This window comes from Leguminivora glycinivorella, chromosome Z (assembly GCF_023078275.1).
Source record: "Leguminivora glycinivorella isolate SPB_JAAS2020 chromosome Z, LegGlyc_1.1, whole genome shotgun sequence".
In the NCBI taxonomy this organism is placed as follows: domain Eukaryota; kingdom Metazoa; phylum Arthropoda; class Insecta; order Lepidoptera; family Tortricidae; genus Leguminivora; species Leguminivora glycinivorella.
The window spans coordinates 27419326-27442721 of NC_062998.1; the positions used below are offsets into that span (position 1 = coordinate 27419326).

Below are 23396 nucleotides of genomic sequence, written 5' to 3' on the forward strand. Positions count from 1 at the left end.
AGTATTGATTGAAGGTAACCTAAGGTTCAACATCGTTCCTCCCCGCAACCGCAATACTCTGTCTTAGCTAACCATCGCTAGACGTTATGCCCTTGTAATAAGGATTACAAATGTACAGTGACAGTTGTCCGGTATGACTCATAGATTTATATATTATTAAGCTAGATTGAGTTGTTAGGCCAAAAAGTGTGTCCACATGAGAGGGTAAAGTTGGGGCTGGTGTCCCTCTCGCACTTATTGCCACTGTCAAAATTATTTGAATGACGTCATCACTGTCATTATTTGGGGATACCAGTCAATATTCAAAGTTACTACCAAATCTACTAATACCGAATGAAAGGTTTTTTTAATTGCGCAAATCATTGGTTTTTTGGTTTCATAATAATGACTTACCAATTCGCTACAAGGTATTAATATCCTTGCCTCGATATAATACAAAAACATTTAAGAAGTTTATTAAGTTAGTTATCATACAGGTAAAAACACTACTACTATAGTAATCTCTTTAACACTGGTCACACGTGCGAGAGGGACACCAGCCCCAACTTTGACCCTCTCATGTGGATACACTTTTACTATCCTAATAAGAACGTTTTTCTGCACCGGTGATAAAGTTCAATTTATTATAGCAAAAAAAGTGTGAGCTCAGTCCCTATTGAAAGTCCATGGTATGACTCAATGAAAAATTGGCTAAATAGTAATCGGAAAACAAGCAAAAAGGGTAGAATATATTTCTATAAGTTATTTCGTTGGATTACATTACAAAATGAATGTATAATACATTATAATACTCGTTGTAATTGTATAGATTTAAATAATTAATTTTATTAGTTTAAATTAATGACCGTCAAGGAACAAAAACTAATTGAGTCGCTATTAGACCGTTTTCACATTATCCGATCCGATAACGGATGTCGGAAGGATATCAATAGATGAATCCAAGATTCCGCCTGTAATGTATGGGATATCGGTCCGACATCCGATATCGGATCGGATAATGCAAAAACGCACTTAGGTCTACATTTTACACTTTTGAAAACCAAGATTAATTAGAGTCAGTTGTATGGTCGGTATGTAGTGTAAATAAAAAGTCGAAAAGTAGTAGGTTCTTTCTATACTTTTTGCTATGTATTTTATATTTCAATAGGCAGGCTTCTGTACCCATATTACAGTACTTTCAATATGTGCTATCCTATAATTAAATTCGGACACTCGCGTAGACACTTCTAATATTATTTGAATGGCATTACCAACATTAAATCTCCTTTTGAAAATAAATTTTAAAGAATATCCCACTATCAGATCAGAGCCACTGGTATTTAATTTAAAACAAATGCCTATAATAAATAAATCCGATTAACCTTTGGGTTGTCTGCTGTCGAATTTAATTATTTTCATAGAAAATATTTTAATTTGTATCCTTCCAGCTCGAGATTCTTGGAAGCCCTGTAAATTTTTCTTTGTGACAAGATATGACATGTCAGGAAATTTACACATACATACATTTATTGTAATAAACGTAGTACAAGTGACCAAGATAAAGATGATACAGTAGGGTATTTTTAAAGTTTATGTAATGAAGAAGTAAAATTGCGGCCTTTTTTAGGTATTTCTATTTATGGAATAAATTGGAAATATCTAATACCTACATATTATATATTAGTAGCGGCTCCATTCGTTCAATATTCGTTCGCAATTCATTTTGACATTTAAGTCATTTGAGCATATTATGACAAAAGTTATTTTGATAAAGAGTTTTTAGTGTGTCACAGTTCCATTTGCAATTTTGATACTTAGGTCTTTATACACTAAGTTGGTTATGGCATGAACGATTTTTTTCCTAAGCAGATAAGAAGTTAACGTTATTAGCATCAACAAGAATGTTATAAATGCAATTTAGACCCAGATTTTTAAAACATTTAATATCATTGCAGTAGCTTGTACTTATCAACTTATAATATAAATAAAACATAAAAAAAATGAATTAAAAAAGCTGTACCATCTACGACCTACGTATGCGACAACTGAGATTTGAACCCGTGACCTGTGGCTTGTAAGTCTAACGATAATCGCCGGGGCTATACCTGGCCGTGACAAATGGGTCGAAATTAGACTTTGCATAGCTTTCGCGTGTTTGTAACAAGCGTTGCTTCAACGATTCTGAAGAATGGAAGAATACATTCCACAAGATGACGGAAATCTGTCAAATGGTAGGTAATCTGTCAAATGGTAATGGTAGGTAGAAGAGAAAAACGTGAGATAGATGTATGTACTGACAAGTATATACTCTTTTCGACGACTGTCAAATCGCATGCCTAAAATAAATATGTAATTTTTTAAATTACTTTGGACTTTATTATCGGTGGGAAACGTCTGTTTTTAATCTACCTAAAATATTACTTATGTAGAAATAGGCATGTAATGAGGAGGAACACTCAAAGGATACGACAGATGGCGCCACCCTATTAGTCCGTGAGACGTGAGAGCGAGAAGCTGATAATTATGTTTTTTTCTCTCTTTCTCACATATGAATGACAGTAACATGCCTAGACTCTTGCATAGGCGCCGCCTGGCGGGGTAAAATGTCAGTGTGCCTCCTCATTTACGTTAATGTGTAATAGAAGAACAGAATAAAAAGCATGCGACACGGCTCATCACCTACTCTCGGCCCAGCTCCACTGGCGTGGTGGTTTACCATATGGATTCCTAAATGTAAGACACTAAGGTCCAAATCAAACCACCCAAAAAATGTAAATATATTATTAAATAAAGGTCAAACTTATTGGGTGGATTATCATGCTGTTAATATTGTTAAATAGGGACAATTAAAGTCAACCTCGTACTATTATCTGTTCCTAATTTGCCCGGTCAAATATTTAGATTTTTTTATTTCCATATAAATATATTGGTGGTTTTTATATGCTAAATATCTGAAATATTATGTGCTATTCATTTCTGCTTAAAAATATCTGTTGTTATATTTGCTCTAGAGCACGTTAGAAAAAAATCAAAAATTCTATATCATTAAAAAAAGACTTATTTCCCGTCATATATTTAGGTGGCTTCGGGTTGTAAACCTTAAAACTGATTTTTTTTTATATGTGTCCACCATTAAATTACTGTGAGGTATTTTGCTGAAAGAAAACTCTTATTTTTTGGGCGTAGTTTTTTTTAATATCTTCCATTCCAAACTATTGGTGGATTCGAAAATATAGGTTTTTTAAATTGCGATTAAACGCTGTATATGAAAAAAAACTCCTGTTGTAGAATTATTTTCAAAAATATCGCACCGTTCTTAGGCTAAATAAGAAAGGAGCAGAGTGGGTGCGTTTGATGGTAAGATTGGTAAGCAAGCTGTCTCCTAGCCATTAGCGCCAGCAACTCCAGAGGCACTAGATTACCAACATAATAAGCAATATTCGCGCGAATTACTAGGTCAATCTTAATTGATATTTAATATTCAGTAGGTCATGTTACCGAGCCTGACTTGAACAATTCGGTATAATTACTAATAATTACAATACGATTTGAAATTTGTACCTACAAACATACATAGTTGGTGTACCGAGCCAGGCCCCTGAGTTTGCGAATTCCTTTAAGTTAAGGTTTTACATTGTATTACTTGTCTTGGTAAATAGAGCATCCTATTTGTGAAGGATGCTTGAAACCTGCGTTGCAGTTTGTATTTGATATATGATATATCATACTTGAAATAATTTTCGTTTATTTCTACTTAAGCGCGTGGGTCCTAGATACAAGTTATGTATTTTTTAGAACGTGTTTTTTATTATTTACTAATTAAACAGTAACAGAACAATAAAGTTTATAAATTGACCATTTTTAATAGAAATTAATGATACATACCTGATGTGCGTTTCGTTATATTAAATTAAAAAAAAATATTGGGGACACCTTACACAGATCAACTTAGCCCCAAACTAAGCAAAGCTTGTACTGTGGGTGCTAAGCGACGATATACATACTTAAATAAATAAATACATACTTATATACATAGAAAACATCCATGACTCAGGAACTATACAAATAAATGCCCTTACCGGGATTCGAACCCAGGACCGCGGCTTAGCAGGCAGGATCACTACCGACTGAGCCAGACCGGTCGTCGTATGTATTTATCCGGAAGTAACGGAAGGATAATAAAATGGCAGCGTTTTCTGAGGAACATTCTAACTGATTTGTAGCGCCATCTACGATCTGACTCGGCACTGAGCAAATATGTAGTGATGTTCGAGAACTTCGAGAAGAGGTGTTTTAATCACCAATATATAGATGCCGCCAGCATACCGACTGTTAAGAGTTATTGATTTAACTTTTAGCTACTGCAATGACTTCTAGGTTCATTGGAGGCCTTACAAACCTATTTTTAATAGGTGCGAAAATATCATAGATCGTCATTTAACATCTAATATATGTTAATATATCTCAATAGTTAGTATCAGCAAAGAGGATCGAGTATTATAGAGAGTTACTGTCGAAGTAAAATGTGTAATCACAGTGCATAGACTTCCATCTCTTGACAAAGGCTTAGAACTTTTGAACCTCCGTTTTGACATTTTGGCCCATATTCTTAGCTTGATATGTGTTAAAATGTCAAATATTAATATTAGCGCCATCTAGCTGAGCGTACCCCAAAGGCGTAATGCCATTTAGGCCACCATACCTTTTTCTGTATGGTACTTAGGTACGTTTTTCTCTTAGACTTTATCTGTATTAATATGTCTTTGGTATCAGTTTAGCAAGTTTTTTGTCAAAGAAAGATATACTCGTAAAGGCGCCATCTAGTATATTTTGAAGAGATTACCGCACACAAAAGCAGCATTGCAGAATGAACTGTTGTGTAGTACGTTAGTAATATTTAACAAGCTGCACCATAGGTGGCGCTATTGAGTATGTTTTTATGAAAGTGACACAAATCACCCTAAAGATGGCTTAAAACTCAGTTTAAAAACGATCAATACTAAAGACTCAAGCTCGTTGTTGACTTGTATTATAAGTATTATAATTTTAAATGACATGAATCAGTAAGAATGTAGTCCGAATGTATGTATATCGTTATATAAGGTGTTAACAAATGAGTCACGGATATTTTAAGGGACGTTAATTAACATTAAAACAATTAACTTCCACTAGAAATTTAAAAAAACTTTTCATACGTTTCTTTTGTTCTCATTTACGGACGTTTATCACTAGCTGTCATGTCACTCATGTCAATAATTGTATGTATAAAATGTCATTATGGTTTAGCAGAAAAACTGGCCAGTTACAGTTAAGAGAATACTAAAATCTGACATTTTATATGTGTCTAAAATCTGTTCAATGAGTTTTCATTAAACACTAACAGGGTGTTTTAATGTATCAAATTTGTTTCCTAGTTTTCTCCAAAAAAAAACATAACATAACCTATGATATTTCATACATAAAGATACTCCAGGAACGGAGTACTATCAGCCGTAAAAATATCCGTGACTAATTTGTTAACAACTTATATACGTAACTTTTAATTAGGTACTTATTAATTTTATCAACCTCCTTTACTGTGTTATTATTTATTGATTTTTCTTTATAATAGTGCTACTATTACCTATTTATATGTCGGAAATATACCTAATAACATTGATTCCTAAAATAGGTAGTTATAAAAATAACTGTCAGTTAAAATTAGATTTAGTCATCATCCTCCTTGCGTTATCCCGGCATTTGCCACGGCTCATGGGAGCCTGGGGTCCGCTTTGACAACTAATCCCAAGATTTGGCGTAGGCACTAGTTTTTACGAAAGCGACTGCCATCTGACTTTTCAACCCAAAGGGTAAACTAGATCTTATTGGAATTAGTCCGGTTTCCCCACGATTGGCAATATCAAATGACATTTCGCACATAAGTTCCGAAAAACTCATTGGTGCGAGCCGGGGTTCGAACCCGCGACCTCCGGAACGAAAGTCGCACGTACTTGCCGCTAGGCCACCAGCGCTTTAGATTTAGTAAGTACAGTTCTAAAATAGTTTAACACGAAATAAACTTCTTTAATATAAATAAATAACTAAGTATTTGCATTATAATATGTACCTAATCTTGTTTTTTGGCTTCATAATGAGTTCATTCCTTTTCAGTTAGTTAACTACTGATTATCAAAAATATGCAATTCTGTTTTTTGGGTGTGTCTCTGATAGGTACATACATAGGTACATTAAAAGGTTCCTGGATACATACCTGATGTGCGTTTCGCTTTATTGTCAATCAAAAATTATATGCAGAATTTCTACTTTCTATTCTATTTTTTATTTGAACACCGATCTGGCGTAAACTCGCCAGCCGATGGTCCTGGGCCGAATCAAGGTAGGAGGTAGGAAGTATTAATTTCTGTGAAGAACACATACCGGGTGGGTCCTATAACAAAAGCAAAAAAATAAAACTGTAGGCCAACTGTACTGACCAACATTTAAGGTATGGTATCCTTATACTGACCAACATGTATACTGAACAAAGTCTAAAGCTTGACAGACAACGTCAATGACGGCAATAATGGCGTACCTACATTGCAGCTAATATTTATTTTGTATGAAAAATTAAAAAATGCGTTCACGACGCCAAGCTGGTTACCAACCATGGTTACGAATCGGTAATGATTTAGTCTCATTTTGTAACCAGTTACACACGGGATTCTTTTTCCCGTTTTGAAGCCGGTTACCAAACATAGTTACAAATTGGTAATGGCAGGGGCGGCTCACTCCGCGATTCTATCGCCGCGCTACAAGTACATGCTAGCGGCGGCGAGTTCAGGGGTGGCGCGCGTTCTCACGGAACGCACGTTCGCACTTTCTATTGTTACTTTACATCGCGAGTTTTTTTAAGGTTCATATGCGATGTCCGCGTGTGGAATGCCTAATAATGCTTAATTGCTTAATTAAATAGACATCATGAATAAAATAAAATAGGACAATCTGACACAGATCTACTATTGATTAAGTCTAAAGGAAAAGTTCAATAAGGCTTGTCGCAAGTAGAATTTGGCCGTGTGGGATGTTAAGGCTTAATTTAGTTCGCGGCTTCGCGCACATAGCACGAAATGATATAGGTAACAAGGAAAGGTGATATATAAATAAATTTGAACTATTCTTTATATTATAACGTGACCATAATACGTACCGTATGCCGCAACTAACAAAAATCTAAATTTGTAGATAGGTGTTCGTAGTTTCCGTTAGAATAACGAAATATTTTAAAATTATATAATTATTACGATCAAAGATACGGTACCTAGCATAGAATTTTATCACAAATATTATTCATTTTTAGTTAAAAATATTGTGCCAAATTGTACAGGCTGTAATTTTTATAACAAGTAATATGTTAAAAAATAATGGAACCTGAAAATGTAATATTATATTTCGTTAAATTTTATATAGTTTCAGTTTCAGTTTATTTATTCAAGAACAATTTTTACATCGTGTTTGTTTATACACTTTAATCCTTCCATTCTGTATCCAAAACACTCTTCTCTCACGAGACTATTCAGATGGTACGCGACTGAACTTTGTGCTTCGTCCGCCTCGCCTGTGCGCGCTGTGTGTGTAGGGTGAAGTGGTCGACAGTGGTTCGTTTTTTTTTTCAAAGGTCATATCTCCGGAACTATTGTGGAGACTGGTCTGTTCAAGCTTACCTGGGCCACATGTTTTGTTAGATTATTTAACTTTACTTTTGAGCGGATTGCGAGACACTACATTCGGTTCTTGTAAGAATTAAACTTAAGTAAGTAATGTCTTAAGGATGACACTAGAGACCATCACGTTGTCGTTTAATTTAGTTAATTTTAGCTTTTGGACACTTGGTTTATTGGCGGAACAAAATTGTTTCAAAAAGTAACCCTTTACCTCGTGTAGTTAGTTTCCTTTTGCTAGTTATATTTTGTCCTTAAAAGCGGATATAGAAATTGTCAACGTCGGCTCCTTGGCGAGACCAAATGGTTTAATAAGTGCCATGAAAATTTAATAAACACTGAGGAAGTTAGTAAGCCAAATTACAAGTTTCGAAAATGCAGACGAAAAAAACATTGCAACATTTTTTATGGGAAACAAAAGAGAACCATTTAATGCTATTAGTGAAGAAACACATGGTTATTAAGGTTCACTATTATCTGGCAGAAACTTTTTACGCATATATTTGATTCTTGGCAGAAGTCATGTTTGGCAGAAACACCTTACGCAGAATATGCTTTGGCATAAATCATTTCGCAGATTTTTGTAATACCGAATCATCTGTTGTCATAATGTTAATGACCATAATAGTCTTCTAGTCGAACATTTGCTTTTGCAGATAATATTTGTGCATAATATTTAGGTGGCACAAAGTTGCAATTTGCTATTTGATAGCGAGTTGGATGTGTTGGGGATGCAAGATACCTAACACTCCTCCTCGCTTCGCTCGTCGTCGTACCTAACGGTGACTCTGGGGCAGTTTTTCTCTTATGATAGCGTGTAATAATTCTGCTAATGTAATATTATGCTATAAGATTATTATGGTACATACAATTATGCTAAATCAAAGTCGACCAAAGTAATGTTCTGTAAAACAATATTCTGCCAAATGTGTCTTATACATGATAGCCAAGAGTGGCACTGAAGCTTTAGTAGTTTCATGTGCTCTGCCTACCCCTTTATGGGATACAGGCGTGATTGTATGTATGTATGTATGTGTACATGATAGTAATAATGCCAACTAAATTTTCTGCAAAATTACCATTCGACTGAAAGTGTTTCTGTGAAACATGTTATGCGAAGTGTGTTTCGGACTAAAATTATTCTACCAGATGAGGGTAACCCGGTTATTAATCGTTATGACTTGTGATAAATCCTTAGATCAATTATTCCGAATAAGTTTATTTCCTTCAACATTATGGATTTGTACATCTATGGACTTTGATTATTAGGGCTAATAAATTTTATGACTAACATACTTATGACTTTCAAAAATCAGAACTACAATTTCTGACGTTTAATTTTATGACTAGTGATAATATGACTAAGAAAAATTATGACGGAAAACGTTATGGATAGTAAAAATCGGACTTAAAAAATTATGGGAACCAATAGAGACCCGTCAGTGGCGCTTCATTTGAATAGCCTCGTGATAGAGGAGCGTTAGAGAGAGAAGAGTGTTTTGAAGACAGAATCGAAGATTTAAAATGTACATAAGTAATAAACAAAATTGATGATGAATTTTGATGTTCTATTCTTTTTTTCACACAGCCAGCCGGCAGCCCATGTGCAGAAAATATTGCTTGTTATAAAAATTACTGCCTGTATAGTTTGGTTCCCTGTATGATATTTGTAACAAAATTCAACGTTTCTATGGTAGGTCGAATCTTTGATCGTAATAATTATCATATAATTTTAAAATGTCTCGTTATTCAAAATGTAACTTATAGGTACTTGAGTTGTACTGTGCGTCAGGGACCGGACAACCCCTTCCGCGCTACAAGCCTTTCATTGGGAATCCCTAACGTAAGGACGACCCAATCGAGAGACTCTCCCTTTCGAACTGCAAGCCCATTCATTTGACTAGCCCTTACAAAAAACTAAGCAAAACAATAAAGCTAGCCCTGTGCATTGGCTTAGCGCTATCCGATACGGCTTGCAATCCTTTAATAAGGGTTACCCTTATTTTAAGCGCTATTTATAAGGCTTTCCCTTTTGATAAAGCGTAGTCGAGCCTTGCGTAAAAGAGACAGGATTATGAATCTAAGCTATTGTAAGAACAGGAAGGAAAATGCGCTGTTGCCACTCCGCACTATGCGCCCCATTTTTAATTTTGCAACGAAACATGTTTTCGTTGGATAAAAGTAGAACACGGCTAGAAATTATTTTTAATGAACTGGGAGACAAGGGACTGATGGATCGCCTGATGGTAAATGATCATCGTCGCCCATAGATCAGTATGTATGTTCGTACGTATGAATGTATGTAGGTATGTATGTATGAATATAATTATGTAAATATGTATGTATGCATGTAAATATACAGTGTTGGCCGAAAATCAATACAATTAACCATTAACATTACACATTGAAAACTTTAATTGCCAACATAAAAACAAGCCGTTTTCGTCATCCAACTCGCCTTGATGAGTTAATTGGGTGAGCAGTAACCAAGGTAGAGCTGATGCTGAACCCTGGCTTTTCCCAGCTAGGGGAACGCGGGTTTGGAGTAACATAGGCAAGCGCTGTTTTCGTCATCGGACTTGTTTTGATGAGTACTTTAGTGAGCAGTAACCAGGGTAGAGCTGATGCTGAACCCTGGCTATTCCTAGGGGAACTCGGGTTTCGTGCAACATACGCAAACGCTGTTTTCGTCATCGGACTTGTCTTGATGAGTACTTGAGTGAGCAGTAACCAAGGTAGAGCTGATGCTGAACCCTGGCTTTTCCCAGGGGAACGCGGGTTTGGAGTAACATAGGCAAGCGCTGTTTTCTTCACCGGACTTGTCTTGGTGAGTACTTGTGTGAGCAGTAACCAAGGTAGAGCTGATGCTGAACCCTGGCTATTCCTAGGGGAACGCGGGTTTGGAGTAACATAGGCAAGCGCTGTTTTCGTCATCGGACTTGTCTTGATGAGTACTTGAGTGAGCAGTAACCAAGGTAGAGCTGATGCTGAACCCTGGCTATTCCTAAGGGAACTCGGGTTTCGTGCAACATAGGCAAACGCTGTTTTCTTCATCGGACTTGTATTGATGAGTACTTGAGTGAGCAGTAACCAAGGTAGAGCTGATGCTGAACCCTGGCTTTTCCCAGGGGAACGCGGGTTTGGAGTAACATAGGTAAGCGCTGTTTTATTCACCGGACTTGTCTTGGTGAGTACTTGTGTGAGCAGTAACCAAGGTAGAGCTGATGCTGAACCCTGGCTATTCCTAGGGGAACGCGGGTTTGGAGTAACATAGGCAAGCGCTGTTTTCGTCATCGGACTTGTCTTGATTAGTACTTGAGTGAGCAGTAACCAAGGTAGAGCTGATGCTGAACCCTGGCTATTCCTAGGGGAACTCGGGTTTCGTGCAACATACGCAAACGCTGTTTTCGTCATCGGACTTGTCTTGATGAGTACTTGAGTGAGCAGTAACCAAGGTAGAGCTGATGCTGAACCCTGGCTTTTCCCAGGGGAACGCGGGTTTGGAGTAACATAGGCAAGCGCTGTTTTCTTCACCGGACTTGTCTTGGTGAGTACTTGTGTGAGCAGTAACCAAGGTAGAGCTGATGCTGAACCCTGGCTATTCCTAGGGGAACGCGGGTTTGGAGTAACATAGGCAAGCGCTGTTTTCGTCATCGGACTTGTTTTGATGAGTACTTTAGTGAGCAACTACCAGGGTAGAGCTGATGCTGAACCCTGGCTATTCCTAAGGGAACTCGGGTTTCGTGCAACATAGGCAAACACTATTTTCGTCATCGGACTTGTCTTGATGAGTACTTGAGTGAGCAGTAACCAAGGTAGAGCTGATGCTGAACCCTGGCTTTTCCCAGGGGAACGCGGGTTTGGTGTAACATAGGCAAGCGCTGTTTTCGTCATCGGACTTGTTTTGATGAGTACTTTAGTGAGCAACTACCAGGGTAGAGCTGATGCTGAACCCTGGCTATTCCTAGGGGAACTTGGGTTTCGTGCAACATAGGTAAACGCTGTTTTTGTCATCAGACTTGTCTTGATGAGTACTGGTAAAGCTGATATTGAACTCTGGCTGTACCTAGGGGAACTTAGGTTTGGTGCAACATAGACAAACCCGGTTTTCGTTATAGGCCCTGCCTTTATGAGGACTTGGGTGCGCAGTACCCAAGCCAGTGCTGTAGCTGAGACCTGGTGGTACCTAGGGGAACTCAGGTTCGGTGCAATATAAATAAACGCTGTTTTCTGTTCATAGTATATTTCGTGTGAAATATCTGACTCGTCTTTATGACTGGTACTTGGTTGAGTTGAGTAGTTCCATAGAATCTGTCAAACTATTTCTGTTGATTGTTGTGAATTCTATGAAGATCGTTTGAAACAGAAATACTTTTCTGGTGGCAATCAAGCATACAGCCCGGCTGATAGTAAATAGTTACCGCAGTCTATGGACGCTTGGAACTCCAGTATTCTCTTTATTCCCTGTGTTACTATTAGTGAAATCGACTGAACTTAATTTTGATATTGAAATGGATATACATACGTATTTTTTTAGACATAAATAAAGTGTTTTATGTATGGCAAATTAATAAATTTGTTCTAACTACTTGATGTTAATATTCACTTCTGGTAGGATTTTTGTTCAGTTAATATTATTTTTTATGCCTAACTTGACATTGCATGAAATATAAATTTCTATATTATAATGCACCGAAACCAGAGTTGCCCTAGATACCGCCAGGGCTCAGCTACAGCGCTGTCTTGGCTATTGCGCACCCAAGTCCTCATCAAGACAAATCCGATGACGCAAACAGAGTTTGCCTATGTTACACCAAACCCGAGTTCCCCTAGGTACAGCCAGGTTTCAGCATCAGCTCTATCTCGGGTACAGTTCACCCAAATAGTCATTAAGACAAGTCCATTACGAAAACAGCGTTTGCCTGTGTTACACTAAACCCGAGTTCCCCTAGGTGCAGCCAGAGTTCAGCAACAGCTGGACTTTGGGTACTGCTTGCTCGAGTACTCATCAAGACAAGTCCTATGACGAAAACAGCGTTTGCCTGGGTTACACTAAACCCGAGTTCCCCTAAGTGCAGCCAGGGTTCAGCATCAGCTGGATTTCGGGTACTGCTCACTCGAGTATTCATCAAGACAAGTCTGATGATGAAAACAGCGTTTGCCTGTGTTACACTATACCCGAGTTCCCCTAGGTGCAGCCAGGGTTCAGCATCAGCTGGACTTTGGTTATTGCTCACTCGAGTAGTCATCAAGACAAGTCCGATGACGAAAACAGCGTTTGCCTGTATTACACTAAACCCGAGTTCCCCTAGGTGCAGCCAGGGTTCAGCATCAGCTAGACTTCCGGTACTCATCAAGACAAGTCCGATAAAAAAAACCGGCCAAGAGCGTGTCGGGCCACGCTCAGTGTAGGGTTCCGAAGTTTTCCATATTTTTCTCAAAAACTACTGAACCTATCAAGTTCAAAACAATTTTCCTAGAAAGTCTTTACAAAGTTCTACTTTTGTGATTTTTTCATATTTTTTAAACTTGTGGTTCAAAAGTTAGAGGGGGGGACGCACTTTTTTTCCTTTAGGAGCGATTATTTCCGTAAATATTAATATTATCAAAAAGCAATCTTAGTAAACCCTTTATTCATTCTTAAATACCTATCCAACAATATATCACACGTTGGGGTTGGAATGAAAAATATTATCAGCCCCCACTTTACATGTAGAGGGGGGGGGGGTACCCTAATAAAACATTTTTTTCCATGTTTTATTTTTGCACTCTGTTGGCGTGATTGATATACATATTGGGACCAAATTTCAGCTTTCTAGTGCTAACGGTTACTGAAATTATCCGCGGACGGACGGACGGACGGACAGACAGACAGACATGGCGAAACTATAAGGGTTCCTAGTTGACTACGGAACCCTAAAAAGCAGCGTTTGCCTGTGTTACACCTGAGCAAAGCAGGAGCCTATCATAACTATAAGTATTTGGTATTGAAAATTGAACCTTATTTTATCTACAGCCGTTTCCATCAAACAGAAACGCGCAAATATCACACACAGTGCCGCCGTAGGTAACGATCGTATGTTATTTCGTTCGGAGTAATGTGTGCTTTATGAGCGAGGTACAGGATTTAAACTCGCACGATATGCTATAAGGGAAAGCAAATAAAACCCAATATAAGGCTTACCCTTATGGCGTTAGGCTGAGCCGATGATAAGGGTTTTGAAAGGGTATTGGGCTATTTTAGGTAAGCGCTTTCGTTAGGGCTTTAAAAGCAAAATGAAAGGGTATCGCGTCAAAAGGGTAGGGTAAGTTAAGCCTAACGAAATACCCATACAAAACCCCGTATAAGGGATAGCGGGCCGGTCCCTGCTGTGCGTGCTAAATATGCAGTCTGCCTGTATGCAGTCTTTCGCCGGCTCGGCGCTGCGGACTACCTACCTCGCAACTCGCAAGTCGCAACGCAACCCCAAACACAAGGCACATGCATTAGCTTAAGTGAATATTTATAATAGGTACCTATATTTATTGCTACGCGTTCTGTTTTATTGCAAAAAAAAGATACTTTTTATGTGAACCTACAATTAATTTACATCAGGAAAAACATACAAAACAATGAATCTTGCCATAAATATTGTAAACGGGAGATATAAACCTTTATAATGTAGAAACTTATCGGTTTTGAAAAAAAAAAAACCAAAAAAATATTCCTCAGGCCAGAATCGAACCCAGACCATACTAGTACTACACTCAGTCAGTAAGCGGCGTTACAAACCACAGTGCCAAACTCTGCTTATGACTACTGGCCAAAATGCGCTAGTACTTTTCACATTGTACATTGTGAAATAAACAATTTGTTTTAGTACTAAAACAGGAATGCTTAAACAAAAATATATAAATACTCTATAAGTATATCCCTAGAAAGTACCCAAGACTTGAATATATAGTATAACATTTAAATAATTTAATTCGTTTTAATCCATAGGCAACCCTATCTTCTGACGCTGCGGTCGTGCGGTTCGTTTCTTTGTTAGAATTTTGTAGGCATTTAAAAGGCGGCATTTCGTGAACATCAAAGCAGTGGGCCTTCTGTACTTGTACTGTTATATATATTCAATGGTAATGAGATAGTCCCAATTTGAAGCCAGTAACGAATTGGGAGTTTTTCCCGTTTCGAAGTTGGTTACCAATTTTTAGTTACGAAACGGTGCTAGAGGAACAAATGTTGGACAGGTTAAGGAGTATAGGCTACAGTTTAATTTTTTGCTTTTGTTACAGGCCTCAACCTGTATATATATTTGTTCCTGGGTCATTGATGATTCCATATATTTAAGTACCTACCTATTTAATTGTCTATATTTTAAGTATTTTTTATGTATATAGTCGCTTAGAAGGTTGATTTGTCCCCGTCCCTGCAATATGTGTTCATCAAGTTTTCTACTAACACAATATAAATACATAATTTTATGTGAATTTCTTTGTTTTCGTGTTTCTTTACTTGCCCTGAGGAGAACAGTAGCTTAGTTGTAGAAGATATGTTGCACTTGTCTTGCACTACTTATCGTTTTTGTACCTGACGGGGACTATCTTCGGGTGTATCACATTGTGCGCTCGGGGTAGGTATCCGCCGTGCTGTTGACTTCGGCCCCACGCATGCCACACAAAGGTCCAGGTCCCATGGTCCCAAGAAGAACAAGTAATAATAATAATAATAACCCCCCAGAGCAGCTTGTGGCGAGCTGAATGGGAAGTGGCGTCCTTTGGGTTTCATGTCCCCGAGAGTCGGTCAGGCCCCTCCCTCTGGCTTACCTTTACTGGCCGGCTGGAGTGAACACTGAGCAGGGGCCGCAGGGCTCTCACCACTGGTTTGCCTTACGCGGCCGTCCAGAGTGGGGTGCCAGAGCATGCTTGTAGGGTGGAAGTGAAATATGCATAAAAGACGCGAGTAGGCACAGTGAGTGGCTGTTGTGTACAGACTGAGTAGAAAGCGGCACACAGCTCTCCACACCCAGCGTGCGTAGCCGAATGCACAAACACTCAAGATAATATCTCTTTCGTAGCTATTTATGTCTATCGCTCTTGCGCATTGTCGCGACTGAGCCAGACTGCATTTCTGCGGCGTTTGGCGTCGCACGCTATGTTGTGTTCTTGTCGCTCTGTGCGAGCGGTCGTTTTCGGGTATCCATATAGTGAGTTGGCGAGTCACCGCCTGCCTATTTTTTCATGTTTTTAGATTAGATTAGATTAGATTTCTTTATTTCATGATGAAAATTACACTATAAATTTGTTACATGCCAAAGTTATGTTTATCTTCTCATCATGATCGTCAAAAATTACATTATGAATTGAAAATAATAAAATGAACATATGATCAAGGCAGGTGCCATAGACCTTTCCATAGACCGGTCACTAGTACACTAAAACATCTCAACCCAATAGCCCAGTTTAATTTGTGAGGAGTTGAGTGGAAAGTGGCGTCCCTTGCTACCGAGAGTCGGTCCCTCCTTTGCCGGCCCGTTTGGGGTTACCTACTTACTAACATAGAGGAATAAATAAGGAAAGAGTTGTAACTCCATACATCAGTAAATGCGAGTTATTTGTAGTGACATCTAACGTCAATCACGTGTCAAATAGCGTAAATTATCAGTACTGCTACTTGTCAATAGATGTCGCGACGAACAAAAAGTCTAATGCTCAATTTTTAGCTAACATTACAATAGTCTGTTTTCAATTCCTTCTGCTTGTAATATAAGTTGTAAACTGTTTTAATAGTTTTTGGCAGACGAGACACTGTTGACACCTAGTATCAAGAAGTGGCAATTTACCCTATTTTACGCTAGATGTCACTACAAATAACTCGCATTCACTGATGTATGGAGTTACAACTCTTTCCTTACATATTCCCCTATGCTTACTAAGACCAAAAATTACATTGGTAATCCGTTGGTAACCGCAAAGTTTACATAATTTACAAACGTAACTAGGTATTCAGAAACTCATGCTAGTGGTTCTGAAATAACTAACACAGATGATTTGAAAAACTCTACACACAATACACATACGATTTATAAAAAAACTTACGATGTTTTACACATACAATTTTAACATTAAATATACCAAATTTTTAAATATTTTTGGGTAGGTACTTTTAAGCTCTCTTTTACGTTTATGATATAAAATCTATGAATAACGCAAACGGAAATGAGCAAACAGGCGCGCCGGCGCCGACATCCGGTTCTAATCAACGAAACGGCGAAGCGCTTTTTGTCTTTGATGCGTTTCCGCTTCTTTTTAGATACTTTTGTTGAAATCATTAATAATATGATTTTAAACAAAGAAACCCTAATACAACACAATAACCAGCGAGGAAATGTCCTCAATTACATGACACAGTTTATTTTAGATGCCAAAACATTGAGGTGTATTTATACCTATAACTATTAACTACTATAACTCGTCATATCAACTAATGGACTCATTAGACAAATAACTGCACTGATACATTGAGGAAATTAGATTGCTAGTTTTTCCGGCGGCCATTTTTCCGCTACCAGAAACGAAACCACACCACTAACTTCCGTAACTTTTACCAAACGCTTACCGTACCTACTATTTTAGAAAAAATGTAGACAGTAAATAAATGTCAATAAGAATTCTACATTATCATATATGGCTAAATTACAAAATATCTACTTCGATTCTAAGCGTCTTTTCTTGTCAGGTCAAAACTTTGGAGGGTCTCTGTACTGAAAAACGTCGTACGATACACGTCGTGCGAAAATAACATTCGTAACTCGTGTTATCGGTACTTGTTTCGAACTTCCTCTGTTTTGCACTTGTATCGTAATGTATTATTAATTAACTAAATCAGTTCTATACTTAAAAAATCAGTGTTTGTATGAACTTGGGCATTTTTAACTCGTTTGAACAATCTAAGTATAATGTGTTTAAAATTTTACATATTTCTTTATTTTAACATGCCAACTATCAGCAGTTGAAAAAACTTTTTAACAAAAAATAAAACCGCCTTCAAAAAAAAGCGCGTTACAAAACACGTAGAAACTAAAAAGCAAAAAATAATAAACCTTTGAATTCAGATTTCTTATCGTATTGCAATAATCTAAACATCCAAATTATAAACAAATCAATTATTTTTGTAGTCGGTGCCAGACCTGTTCGTCGCCTTGCTATATTGCCTGTTTGGCCCCACCCAACCATACTCAGGCTGGCCCCGACTCCAAAAATAATTGATTTGTTTATAATTTGGATGTTTAGATTATTGCAATACGATAAGAAATCTGAATTCAAAGGTTTATTATTTTTTGCTTTTTAGTTTCTACGTGTTTTGTAACGCGCTTTTTTTTGAAGGCGGTTTTATTTTTTGTTAAAAAGTTTATTTATTTGTTGATTTTTAGTGGTTCCTATTGATATTATATGTATCAATCCGAATATATGTACAGTAGTGAAAGAATTATCCTTTAACTCCTAACCATTGAGGAGTTGACCTTCCATCATCAGCTCAGCCACCTAAAATTATTACCATCAGGCGTAAATACTGGTGTACCTTTGAAAAATACGTTCAAAACATTACATGTGCCTATAACATCTGAAGAGTTCCCTCGATTTCTCCAAGATCCCATCATCAGACCCCGACTTGGTGCCAATGGGACCATCTCGGGGTTATACCCGTTCGATCAAAAAAAAAATTTTGAAAATCGGTCTACAATTCTCGGAGATATCGAGTAACATACATACAAAAAAAAAAAAAAAAAAACATTTAGTCGAATTGAGAACCTCCTCCTTTTTTGAAGTCGGTTAAAAAATAAGTTTATTTTTCTTCATAGAAATTGATTCATTTGACAATATTAGGAACCTCAAATAAGCTGAACACAATACACACTTTTTTCTTTGGGCAGTCGTGTAAAAAGCTAAGGTGCCGTAGCCGAATGGCATTTCTGTGACGCGAAACGAAAACGAAACGCCACGAAAGGTAGTCTGGCTCTGTCGCATCAATGCGCACGAGCGATAGAGAGATATCTACGAGCGTTTCGTTTCGTGAGCGTTTGTGCCATTCGGCTACGCACCCTGGGCTCTTTCTTGCTCTATAGTACCTAGCATCATCACAGTCACTTTTTTGTAATTTAATGGTTCGAACATAAAGTAGGTATACCTAAGTAATTAATAGTAGTAGTATAGGGTACATAAGATATTGTCATATTGTGAACTTACGACAATGATCTTAAGCGTATTGGTGTTTATGTTCTTTCCGATATTTGCTTCAATAAAAAAAACCGGCCAAGTGCGAGTCGGACTCGCGCACCGAGGGTTCCGTACAAACCTGCAAGGTTTACATATATTATGTGATGTAACTAAAAATTTATGGTTTTCGTAATTTTTCCTTTATCTATGCTATAAGACGTTGCTTCGTACCAAATTTCAAGATTCTGAGTTCACGGGAAGCACCCTGTAGGTTTTGATTCCCTTGCAAGTGTCGAAAATTTGCGGCATAAACGGCTGTATCTTTTGATTGCGTTGGCTTAGAAGTTTGATTTTTTCACAGCTTCAAGGGACAGTAGACCTGAGTAATTGATATAAATTTCAGCTTCATACCTTCACGCGTTCCTGAGAAAAAGGGTCTTGACAGACGGACGGACGGACGGACAGACGGACAACAAAGTGATCCTATAAGGGTTCCGTTTTTTCCTTTTGAGGTACGGAACCCTAAAAACATCGTAAAAGCTATGTTTTTGGGTTTTGCCAGGGCTGCAAGCATGCACGTCATCCAATCAATATTATCGGTACGTAAGGTGCTAACTTATTAGTTGCAGATATTTTTACAGCTGATAGTAAGCGGTTTCTGGAGTATGTGTTAAATAGCTGTAAAAATCATTTGAAACAGAGACGGCTACGCTGGTTGGGACTCGTGCACATCAGAATGGAGCCCTCGCGTTTGCCACGTAAAACTCTCCTGAGCGAAATAGCGTCTTCTAATCGATCGGTTGGGCGACCCATGCTTCGTTTTAAGGACAGTGCGAAGCGTGATATGTGGTGAAGGAGTAGTTGCACACAACCAAGCATGGGTTGACCTTCTTCACGCTAGGCGAGAATTAAGACACCAGCGCGCTAACCAACCTTTGTCACTGGACACGGCCACATTCTCCTCCCATTGGGCTCACTAGTAATTTGCGGAAGTGCCGTAATCTAATGGACGCTGCTTAACTCATCACATTATTGATATTAATGGCCATTGAAATGCTCCTCTTAAAAAAAAGTTGTGGTGTGTACATGTGTGCACTTTTCTTGTAAACTTAAAGTTAAGTATTATTATTAAGTTCATTAATTGCATATTTTTACAGGTATATATACTTTTAATATTTCGCTTAAGCAGACAGAAGCAGACTGATCAATTCGCAAATCAGCAATAATCGCCAAATAAATGCAATTTAAAAGTAAATGTTTAACTTTTATTTGCATGCCATTATTATTTATAAATTTCAACTACGAGTATTTTTTTATAACAAATACTACTTGATATTATGAAAATTATTGGAATAAAACAAACACGTTTTGTAAATATTTCGCCCTGAAATGAAATTTTAATGATGGACTAGTTTTATTTGTATAAAATGGGTGCACCTGGACACAAGCGACGGCGTTCACACCCTAAGTGCGCTTTCACATTATCCGATCCGATATCGGATGTCGGACCGATATTCCATACATTACGGGCGCCATCTTGGATTTTTTCAATTGAAATGCTTCCGACATCCGATATCGGATCGGATAATGTGAAAACGGACTTAGGCCTTGATTTTCCTAATATTATAAGATTATAAAAGACTAAACATTTTTTCAGGTAGTTGCTATAACGTATTTTCTGCTGTGATTGAATAAATGATTTATTATTTGTAAGTAGAATACCTACGTATTTCATCAACATACATACTTAAATACCTTTATAGTTTATTAACAAAAGTTTAACTCCAAACACCTGGTTGATAATTTGAACGAAAGTTGGTCTTAAATGTTTATGCCGGTACCTCATTAGTCCAAGCATCACGCATACAGCATGTGAACTATTTTCAACACGTTTAGTCTACTAAAATAGATTCTCTAAATTGAAGGATGGACTTATGTTTACGCGTTAAAATTGGGTTGCGTTTGGAATGCTGATTTAGTATTCGAAGGATAAAATAACATTTACAGCCAATGAAATAATATTATGCGAAGTTAAAGTAATTACAGTTTGTGCCTACATACCTACTAACAAAATCTTATTTGATTTCGGATTTGTACACACTTGAAACTTAGATCACGTAGTTTTATGTATAAAAAGCTGTTAATCTGACTAAATGTATACCGAAATGCATTTTTGGGGAACAGACTATAAGACTTGTCTCAACATCTATAAGGTAGGGTTTTGCACGACCCAAATGACAAATAAAAGTATGGGGGTTATAGAAAAATAAATAAGAGATTGTGTGCCCTAAGACGCGTTAATATTTGAAACATCGCTTTTAGTTGAAGTTCATTGTTCGCACGAATGAGTAACTAATTGAGTGCCTAAAGGCTTGGTTTCCGCCAACGTATGCGGGAAAATCAGAGGGCAATTGCTTTTTAGATACTTACATGCTCTTGTCAGGTTCACGTACAGGTTGACGTACAGACCTGAGTCTTCCCATACTTACTAGCCGTCTCAAAAAGCAGGGATAATGGGAAACAGATGAAACGCTTATAACACTTGAGTTGCAGGCGTCCATAGGTTACGGTGACCGCTTTCCATCAGGCGGACCGTGTGCTTGTTTGCCACCGAAGTAGTATAAAATATAAAAAAAATTACCTCTATAAGGCACATAGATGTTAAGGTACAGACAGTCTTCTGACTCATGGGCTAAAAACGGCTCCAGCCGTTCCATGTAACGCTGCCGACCCAAAGACTGTGGATCATCTTTTTTTTTCGCAGGAAGTGATTGTGGACATACAGGAGCAAATCGTGTTGCCATCTTTACGCCGGACCATGACGGTGCACTAGCTGCAAAATATACATAGATAAAATTAATTCATAGCTTAAAATGCAAAAACAACATTTTTATCATTTTAATTACGGGAAGAAAGTACATAATATATGGTCTTAATCCTTAGGCCTTAGGCCGGTGCAAATGGTTAGGTAATGATGATTATCAATTCCTAGCAGTTTTTTCTAACACATATATAAAAATCAGCTTTGAGAATTTAAAGAAAGTAAGTGTTTAAAAAAAACAATATAGCAAAAAATGGCCGACGGGCTGTTTTAGGTAATATGTAGACATTAATCGTCGATACGAACTCTACATTATCCCAAAGTTACATCCTTGAGAAAATGAGGAAAGTCTGGCGGCACTGGGCTCTTAGTAGTATTCTTAATTTCTTACCAGGTGGCATAAAGCGGAAGTTGCCCACGGGTGGTGCAGCGTAAGGTATACCCAAAAACATTTCAACGCTTTGTAGGTCGTATTGTCGACTTGGTCTTACAATTATCCCTCTGAGTGCACCTTGTCTCAAATCGTATTCTCGGGTCAGTCTTCGCCCTCCGTCTTCATTGAGCATTCGCCGGCTATCATCAAACGTCCTCGCCGCGCTCTCTGGCGCAGATGGAAGCAAAAGGGAGACGAGAACACAAATAAACGTATTGTGATTTATAAGTGGAGTCGCGTGCCGGTTAGAAGCCATCTTGTTTATATGCTTTAGTTTGTACAGTTTGCGAAGTGCTTAAAATAGGTGATTTGTTTTTTATTTGTTTGCGCGTTGATCTCGATAAAAAATTTAGTTACATGTAGTATGATTTTAGTTCAAATTATACACTTATATATTCATACCTATCACAGATAAAAAATCCTAAACAGATACTTATCGCTAGTTACACTTTAGTTCGATATATTCTATGAAATTCTATCACACACACACACACACACACACTCTGTTTAAATCGTTATTAGCTGAAACAATAATCAATTCCCGATAAAATATATTATTGTTTGCGAGCTCGCGGCATGAGCTCAGCACCCGACTGGATCGCGTCCAAACTGTCCCTGCGCGACTCTAATACCAAAATACTACAGAATGCGGTGCAGAGGGGATAACATTTGTGAGATATTTTCATCACCAAAAGAAAATTTCAACTCTGATGGTGCGAAATAAGCGGAAGCACACTTAGGTGCGGTATTTATAATAAATCATTTATTGGAAATTTAGGTTTATTAAGTAGATATTCAATTTCTCGTCTTGTTATATTTCTTGCACCTATTAGCTCTTATTGATCTCTGTTTGGCCCAAAGGTTAGCTGGTAGAGAATGCCTTTTGGTATTAAGTTCGCCTTTTGTACATTTTTTTACTGTGCAATAAAGTTTAAATAAATAAATAAAAATATAAACAAAAAAGGAAGATATTGGGTTGGCACAAAAGTAATGACACACTCTACAAAACTCTATACATTTCCTTTCTTAAGTTAATTGTTTTCGATAATATTCTAGTATGTTGTAGAACATTCTAGGTACTTCTAATGTGAGGGTATATAAAGCCGCCCTCGTGATTGGTTTAGTTAGATTGAAATAAAATGGACGAGCGACAAGTTCGAACACTTTACTTATACGAGTACTTGTTAGGCCACAGTGCGCGGGCTGCGGCTGAAAATATCAACACTGCATTGGGCGCTGGAAGTAGGTACAAGCCATGCCACGGTGTCCA

General features: G+C 37.6%; 1 protein-coding gene across 1 annotated transcript in view; it reads right to left on the reverse strand.

Moving 5' to 3' along the window:
* LOC125241499 overlaps window positions 1–22693 on the reverse strand; it is a 57746-nt gene extending 35053 nt beyond the window's left edge. Inside the window, exons 1-2 of the mRNA XM_048150016.1 lie at window positions 22085–22693; window positions 21514–21705 (exon numbers count right to left, since the gene is read on the reverse strand). Of these exons, the coding sequence (XP_048005973.1) occupies window positions 21514–21705; window positions 22085–22382 (490 nt within the window). The 5' untranslated portion in view covers window positions 22383–22693. The remainder of the gene's footprint in view (window positions 1–21513; window positions 21706–22084) is intronic.
* Between the last annotated feature and the right edge of the window lie 703 nt (window positions 22694–23396).